Source organism: Struthio camelus, chromosome 2, assembly GCF_040807025.1.
Source record: "Struthio camelus isolate bStrCam1 chromosome 2, bStrCam1.hap1, whole genome shotgun sequence".
NCBI lineage: Eukaryota > Metazoa > Chordata > Aves > Struthioniformes > Struthionidae > Struthio > Struthio camelus.
Genome location: NC_090943.1, coordinates 79,788,464 through 79,797,323, shown reverse-complemented (window position 1 = coordinate 79,797,323; position 8,860 = coordinate 79,788,464). Strand labels below are relative to the sequence as shown.

Genomic DNA, 8,860 nt, shown 5'->3' with positions numbered 1-8,860 from the left:
ACAGAGTGCCTAGATATCAGCCAGGACTGAAGACAACAGAGTCAACTCTGAAAAGCCAGGGCAAGCCTAGCAGATGTTAATGGCTTAGGCTATAGAAACAGCTGGCCACAGCCTGCCTCAACAGCTAACTGCCGGAAAAAAAGCAGCAGCAGCAGGAGACGCGCAAGTTGAGAGCAAGAGAAGCCATGGAAGGAAGCAAAACTAAGAGACAGCAACAGTAAGACAAAGTACATATAAACTTTTAATGAATTAACCTTACAAAAGACAATAGCTTCAAAACATTTGACACGTTTGTACAAAACTGTTCCAGCGTTGTTAGTTCTCTCCCCAGAAAGGACGCCAGCAAGCCACCTAACGTGTCCCTGGCTATGAGATGCAACTGGTGATCACATCCAAATCATGTGTGGACAGAGTAAACTTATTTACAAATACTGTATATTTTAATACCAGATTAGTTGATGCTATTGGGGAGCTACCATATTTTCCAGAAAACACCATGCATCAGAAAATAGTATGCACCCCTAGCTTTATTGCCTTTTTTCCCTCCCGTTTGCCACTAACGTCTCTTTTTGGTTCTTTCAGGATGAGTTACCTCCAATTCCTATTCCTTCTTTTCTTGTCTTCGCATAACAGTGCAAGTTGCAGTACAATCTTCCAGTCCTGTAGCGTGCTACACCACTGTCCTCGAACACAGGAATATCAAATGATGGATCATGGGACTATTCTGCAGCCATATTAAAATAAGTGCCACATACCAGAAAATAGCACGCATGTTAAGGGCCAAAATGTTAAAAAGTGCGTGATACTTTCCTGAAAATACAGTATTGATGACGCCTACAAATATTCTTCAGGATGCCACGTTCCCTTGTGAAAGGGACCTTGTCATTTCCGTATGTACAAAGTATGTCTTCAGTTCTCCTTTTCCTTTTACGTTTATTATTCCTCTGCAAGTGCTCATGTACCCCAGCGTTTGTAGAACATTGTTTGTCTCCTCTGTAACCTGCAACAATACAGCGATTAAAAACAGTATTGATAAAAGAGCAAAACAGAATCTTCTTTCAGAGTGTGCTGAGAATATCAGTGCTTAGCAATTAAAAGGGTTTTGCCATAACGTTTAGCAGACCTTTAAAGGTCTCAAGCTGAGGTTGGAGCACCTGGGCCTTCAAATAACCTTATTGCTGGGTGCCCATTCGAGTCACTTACAGCAAGTATTATATCGGGTATAACCATTTTTGCATCCAGGATTGAAAACAGAGGGCTTGCAGATACACAAGTGGCACTAGGAACAACATTTATCCTCATATAGCATTTTTCTGATCTTCTACAGCTGTTTTTCATTTCAGTAGGCCCAAGCTTCTCCATATTTTTGCAAATATTAAGGCTGTGTGAATGAAACCTTAGCATCGTCTGTCAGAGGTGCTGTTGCCAATTTTTCACATAAATCTGACAACGAAACAAACTTGAAGCAGTTCTGCCATTTAGGCATAAGTCTTCCAGGTCAGGGGTTGCTCTATCTGCTGTTTTAGAGTGGCTGTGTTTCTTTGCAATGCAGACAAATGTCTGCAGGCGGCTTTGCTCTGAGAGCCATCCTGTTTTCAGTTTTCATCAAGAGTTAAATTCTAGCTTTGCGTTGTTTAGTTCCGAATGGTCTCACTTCACAGATTTTGCGTGCTCTCAGTCACAGACTGGGATCTCACTGTGCTAGGCAACATACAGATAGATAATTAAAACGTGATCTCGGCATACGAAATCACTGGAAGGCTGGAAAACTGAAGGTCTATACATGCCTATCTATAATCTATACAGATAATATATAGCGATTATTAATCTGCATATCTCAATAAAATGAAATCTTCATCGTTGCCTTACGGGTTTAACCTGATGTACAGCAGTAAAGGACATTTTCTTTATTTAGCAATAATGAACATTAGGAGAGTCCTTCTGAGATGATGTAGTTAATACTTTGCATTTAGAAAGTTACACAATACAAATGTGATTTCCCTCAAATTCTCCCTTAATCTGGTACTGCATTTCCTCCACTGTATTCCTCTTTAGGCTTAAGGCAAAGTTTTGATTCTTCTCCTGTTATTCCCTATACATTTTCTTTTAATTCTTTACTTTCCTGTCCAAGGTCTAATTCTTTTGAAAGGTGTATATACAGTTGATAAGTTGTTTTTTTCTGTGGGCAGCCGCAGCCTCAACGGCACGGATCTGTTTAGTGTACAAAAACATGATGGCTTTTTTAAGCATCAAACCCAAAGGATTAAGATAAATATTAGCATAAAAAAAAGACTACCTGTATTTTATCTAAGACACCAGTGCTGTCCATCCTGCTGGCCACGTTTACGGTATTGCCCCAGATATCATATTGTGGTTTTTGAGCTCCAATTACTCCAGCTATTACAGGTCCATGATTAATACCTGAAAAACATCAGAACTTTATGCTAAAAAAAGCTCAATTGAACAAGGACAAGCTGTAACATGTCAGGTCAATGCATATGGTACACGGCCTGTGCTGAACACTGGGGACAGCAACCAACAGCCTGTTAACGAGTATTTTATCAACCATTTACTGTACTTTACAACTATAGTTTTACATCTCCCTCCCATCCTGATCAAGTTAGATATTTTCTGCTGTTTTCTATCCTAATAACCTGCTACTGGCTTTATTACATAGCGTGAGAAACATACTGTAGGGAGAGTAGCTACTTCCAGGAAAACAGACATATCAGAATTTATTTTCATTTCTATTTGTAACGAAAAAGGAATTCTCCTCTCTGCAAAGAACTGATGACCAAATCAAATGACTTTTACAGCATTCTTCACTTCTTAAATATAGCATAAACTAATGTGAATGAACTGGAAGGATCTGAGATCTCATTCTGAAGGATGGATTTCCTATAGAATGATCCTAGTCCGTTTAGGGCAATAAATAATTGTAATATAAATACATATACATTCGCAGCCTATGCTTAAGCATAGAGTAAGAGTAATGCATTGCTACCTCTGAAATGCAGACTGTAAGAATGAGAAAGAACAGCATACTATAGCCCCTTATTAGACTTGGGGCATCTGCTATCCTGTGGTCAGTTTGTGTCCCATGCAATGTTTGAAAAGGGAGGGATTGGCACCCTGCTACTAGGGAAAGGAAACCGGAGGCAAGATCAGCAGAACTACCTTAACTTGCATCTTCCTGGTCATCTCCCACTGCGCTATCGCTGGAGTACACAAAAAAAGTACAAAACCAATTTGCAGCCAAGCTGCACTGGTGTTTCATGCAACATGAGCTACTTCTGACATTTTTCTTTTCATTTTTTCCATTTCCTTGCTTCATTAAGCAAAGAAGTCTAAGTTCCAGGGTAGCTACAGCAAACACTTTAAAATCACAATTAGGTATGTTTTTTTTCCCCTAGAAGATGAAAGTTTGCCTCATGAATCCTGCTTTAAAAGAGTTGGTGTTGCTATAATGAATTTGTGCATTTAGCTCTGGCACTCAGCAGCTCTTCATCTGCACTGACACTGCTGATAAAAGTACGCTTGCAAGTATGTAACATGTATCATCAAGGAGAGAGCAAGAAAAAATGTTTTACTCTTTACAGGAATATGGTATCTCTATGTGTTTTTTATAAACTCACCAACTTCTGTAACACTTCAAGAAGGAAGCACACTCTAGATTTGATTTGTCATTTTTTAAAAGCTGTGGCAAGGAATACAAAGGATACTATCAGTGCTTTAAGGAGCACATACATATTTAAGGCTCCACAAATAGCATGCTATACCAGTGGGTGGCACTGTGAAATAAATATGAGAGCAGCCGAAAAGAGAAGCAAGCTGCCCAACAAGAAAAGGACAAGAAAGGCGAATAACTGCACTTCAGCTGGCACTCAAATACTTCAGAGATGTTTGCAGGATCTGTAGGTTAGCAGTATTTATTTACTGCTCTCATTTCATAGTTTCCAAGTTACATGTTGCATTGTAAATCTATTGTGTACTGCTACAAGGAAATAATCACCTTGGATTATTTGACGATTCTTGACCAGCTCTGAATTAATTTATTTCATCATCCTTTCCGTGGCTTACTGCAGTTCTGCAGCTTTTTAAAATACCAGAAGGCACAAGGAGAAGCTATTAGAAGCTGAAATATAAGTGATATCCCTAACAAATGTCAACAGCTAATAATCGTTGCTTTTACTTGTCAATAACCACAGCAGAATGCATAAGATAAGTGCCCTCCTTTGTTTAACGCTGGGAAAGAAGGGGGGAGTTTTTGTATGCTTGCTTGAGTTTAATACATCTGAAATATTTCAAACCCTGACCTCACTGGCCGTTTCTAGATCTTGTCCTCCAAAGTCATTTGTATGATTTTGTAAACCCATCTAGTGTCTTTCTGTCTCCTTTGGTACTGAAGAACTTAAAAAATTAACACGGTTAACAATCTTGAGAATAACTACAGTAAAGTTACCATAAAACCATTCAGACTTGTGGGACCATATTTTCCAAGTATTATTAACCTAGGCATACGACCTTTCTCTGAGTGCCTGACTTGAAACACTTCTTGCTACAACAGCAGCTACGGTCAACCAATACCATTTAGGCTGCCTTTAAACACACTAAAGGTGGTGCTATTTACTTTCATGGTCTTTTTGCTCAGTTCTACTAACATTTTAACCAGCTTGTGTTTCACCCTGAATTCTCCCTCTCCTCCGGAATAGTCCCATGCAAATCCCGTGATACATACCCACTCGTAACTTGAAATCATTGAATGAATGCTTGTTTATGACATCCAGTTTCGCAACTAAGGCAAATGCAAACTCCACCATGGTTCCTATGTGCATATACTGTCGTTCAGGTTCCTGAATTTAAACAGCCAAGCAAATAGAATTAAAACATTTTCTTTAGCGTTAGTTGCCGTGAGAACGCAGGCTACGCATGTTGAACGCTTAGGGCACTAAAAACTTTAAGGATTTCATAATGCCAGCAGACTGCAGCAGAAACGTAAGGCAGAAGATGGTGCCCTGCCCAGCTTCAATTAGCTCAAACGAAGGCCAACAGACCATGATGCATTTTACTTAAGATCACTCTGTCCAGAGATTATAGATCCAAAACATGCTACGGATCTGCATTTCCACCAAAGCGCTTCATAAATATAGGTTAGTTAAACCTCATTATAGTTTCTGTAGTACCCAGTTTGCAAATCTATAAAGTTCACTGACAAAGAATACGTCTGAGCGGACAGCGTAAGGGAGCACAGGGGTAGTGAGCACTCCTGAAGGCCAGCTGGGGTGCTTGGCCGGGCGATGGACGCTGCGGCAACAGGATTTCCTCCTCCCTTCAGAACAGAAGTCACCGAGCTGAATTGAGCACTGACCCAGACAAACATTAAGCAGAGCTTAGACTCTCTCTTCCTTCTGGCTGAATGGATATTATACTAATGTATGTTATAAAATAGGAAAATGTATATGGCCGGATGACTTATGGTTTCTATTTGGCCATATATTCTTGAACAAATTGATGAAAATAGAGAACCCAATCTACATCTTTTTTATAAATACAGATGATCTCCTGTCGTTTGCTACAGTACAAACCCTTTACAGTTCATGGAGTACTGCTCATGCGAATGACTTTTAAAGAATGATTTTTGCTTTGCCATTGTGTTTAAAACCTTGGTAAGTAGCTGTCTGTACAAACGGATTGTATATATGTACTAATAATAGGCCCAATAATAATGTATTCTTTGCCGATGGAACGGACATCACAAAGTCCAGGGCAGAGCAGAATATAGATGCATAGATTACCACCTCCCTGAATAACTGAACCTGTTTCTCACATGCTCCTTTTCAGGAAGACCTCCAAATGCAAGGAGATGAAAACATATTTCTGTGGCAAGCGCAATCAGCAAATTCTAGCAAGCGCACCTCAGCTGCAGGGTGGAAGCAGTAAGGTGCACAGAGAATGTCGAACAGCTGTAAGGCACGTGTCAACACTGCCTACTGCCTTAGCCCGTGCTGGTCCTGATGATAGCATAATTATGGAGTTCAGTGTCATTAGCTACCTGGCTATTTCCTCAGGGTTTAAGCAGGTATTAATGCCTAGGCTGAGCCCTGTAGGATAACAGTTATAGTCTTGGTAGCTCACACAGTTTCTAGTGAGTCCAAGTATGCCTGGGCTGCGGGCTGCAGCCTTGCCCAGGCTGGGCTGGAGAAACAGATTGCCTGCTGCCAAATATACAAGTTCATTGTATCCATGGATCTTTGAGCACCTGGTCTCTAACTTTTGGTGGACTTCTATTCAAAATGTGTACTAAACCACCAAAGGAACACTAAAACATGGGTCTCTTGATTCTCAGTTTCTGGAAATAACTCAAAGGATAAATTTCTTCCTGTGCAAACACTAGTTTTAGGTGTGGTTGAGAGCTCCTCTATGTCTTCTCATCTCCAAGCTACAGTGCAGCATTTCCTTCATTCCCTTCACCTCCCAGTATCAAATGTCAGAGCTAATTTAAATTATTCCTTTGTGTTCTCTGGATTTGTAAGACCTATAGCTCAGGTGCTAATTGCTTCTGCCTAGAAAGAACATGAGTTTGGCAGGAGCATATTAATCCTTAGCAGAGAATGTGTTGATTCATAATTGCTGTCTCTCTCCTGCTAACCTGTAGTACTCTGAAGATCATGGCTTTTGGTTAAAAGCTACAGATTGTTTCTCTGAACTTCATTTCTATCAGCTGCAGTTCCAAGTCTTACCCTATAAAATAAACCAGAGACAAAGGGCTACCCTTTAAAATAAATCAGACACAAAGGAACCTGCCTTACTTCTGTAAGCATACAGCTAATGCAGCTACTCTGTCCTCCCAACTTACATCAGAAAATAGCAGTCCTTGCAGTTTTTTTGCAGACTCTATAAACCCAATTACTCCTGCTGCAACATGTAGCAGTGACATACAGTATTGTATTTAGAGCGAAAGGCCATATTTAGACTTAGCAAATACAAAGGTGGCATTTTCAATCTGCAGCGCGAAGAACAATAATTCATAGAGACTGCTGAACAAAAGTAAACACTTGTCCAGTATAATACAATCTATATTAATAACAAAAAACTAGGCCATAATGTTATGCATATCCTGCACTTCTCTTCAGTTTAATGAACAGAATTTCAGGCTTCACTTGAGCATAATTTTTACAGCGCAGGAACCTTTTCCTGTACCTGACACTGTTCTTGGTTGGGTGTAGCACTCAGTCCTGTTGCTGCCATGTAAGTGCTTCCAATGGTCTTTATCTTTTCAACTCCACTGAACTTTGGCTTAGACAATAACTGTAAAACAAGAACGGTTATTCTATTATTCAGATCAGCAGACTTTCATAGCTTGATACTCTTAACAGCATTCAGAGCATCCGTTCTTATAACAGTCTTTTACTAGATCCGAAATGGCTTCACAAATATATAGGGGATGACGGACTTTCGGACAAATAAAAAAATGGATACAGCCCTCAAGGAAAGGGCATTCATGTCTGTTAAAATACCTTTTGTATGATAAAGGAACTAAATTTACAGTAATGAGATTAAATCCCACCTTATTGTACACAGAGCTCTTTAAAATCAATGGGCTTCGCAAACTCATTTGAGATTGGACCTGAATCACCATGTGAGCCAACAGATAAGCTTTGTGCAGCTTTCTGAAAGTAAGCATCTAAACAATGGAAATGGGACTGCAAGAATTTTTGTTCATGCCCCACGTTGCTTTGAACATTTCAAAGTTGTCCGATTGGCTTTTTTTTTTCCCCTCTGTTAAAATTCCTCCTATGGCTGCAGATCTGTAAATCCAGCCTGTGCTGAGCCATAACAGAATCTTAATGACTTTTTCTGATATCTTCATCACTAATAATTTTCTTCAAGACAAATCCTGCTCTCAGTGAGACCTTAAGCGCTGTCTTTTCACAGTCCATGAGTGGTCACACACTCTGCACTTGCTTGCAACTTCAGAGAACGGGACATGAAAACCTATCCACTTCTATGAGTTGCTCATACACCAACTGATCGACATGCTGTGTAATCAAACCAACACAGATCAGGTATGACACAAAGCGGTAAAATTTTAAGGGAATTAGATTTAGGGACCTGACGTTAGGCACCAGCCTTTGGAAACTGTAGTTACTATATGACATATAATGAGACCATCTCATGAATGCAGCTAAAGGGCCAGTTTCTCTGTTGGATATATACATAGGATTGTTCCCGCAGAGAATTAAGAGCAATTGAGTGGGATCTCAGATTGGTGTCTGATTTATTTCACATAAATCTCTTTTTCCTTTAAAACTCCCTGTAAAGCAGTTTCCACATGAGGAGACCCATGAAAACATTCTTTCCTGACAGCTCTTCGAACACTGTTGTCAAGGCACGCTCACTGGTGCATACCCTGGGTTATTAAGATTGAAACCATACGTTGAGTGTTGTTAGAAGTACATACATCGTCAAAGTCAGCAATGATTTCATTTAGCAGCCTGAGACATTCCAAGCCTTCCTTATTTACATCAGATTCTGTGTAAAATTCTTTGAAATCCGGAATAGAGGCAAACATGACACAGACACAGTCATATGACTGATGATATAGATCCTGTCCAAAAGAAAAAAGGAATAAAGTAAAACATCCACTATACCCAGCTCTAAATAAAAGTTTCCTTAATAACGCAGCGTCCTGGCTCTGAAAAGGGAGGGCATGCAGTAGATAGAAAGCCCTAAGACTATATTGTGGTCTTGTTTGCCCTTAGTTGCATTTGTTGCCTTTTGAACAGCATATAAACCTACCTGTTAAACAGACTCAACATACAGGACTGAAAATATTTGAAGTGATTTAGTTACCTCTTTT

The 8,860-nt window shown here is 39.8% G+C and overlaps 1 protein-coding gene across 2 annotated transcripts in view; it reads right to left on the bottom strand.

Moving 5' to 3' along the window:
- Positions 1-223: 223 nt before the first annotated feature.
- The window catches only part of ADCY2 (adenylate cyclase 2), a 201,854-nt gene continuing 193,217 nt past the window's right edge, over positions 224-8,860 (bottom strand). For both annotated transcript variants that reach the window (XM_068931363.1, XM_068931364.1), the window contains 5 exons: positions 8,462-8,608; positions 7,201-7,308; positions 4,739-4,853; positions 2,297-2,421; positions 224-1,000 (listed from right to left, as the gene is read on the bottom strand). In XM_068931363.1, the coding sequence (XP_068787464.1) occupies positions 848-1,000; positions 2,297-2,421; positions 4,739-4,853; positions 7,201-7,308; positions 8,462-8,608 (648 nt within the window). In that variant the 3' untranslated portion in view covers positions 224-847. The remainder of the gene's footprint in view (positions 1,001-2,296; positions 2,422-4,738; positions 4,854-7,200; positions 7,309-8,461; positions 8,609-8,860) is intronic.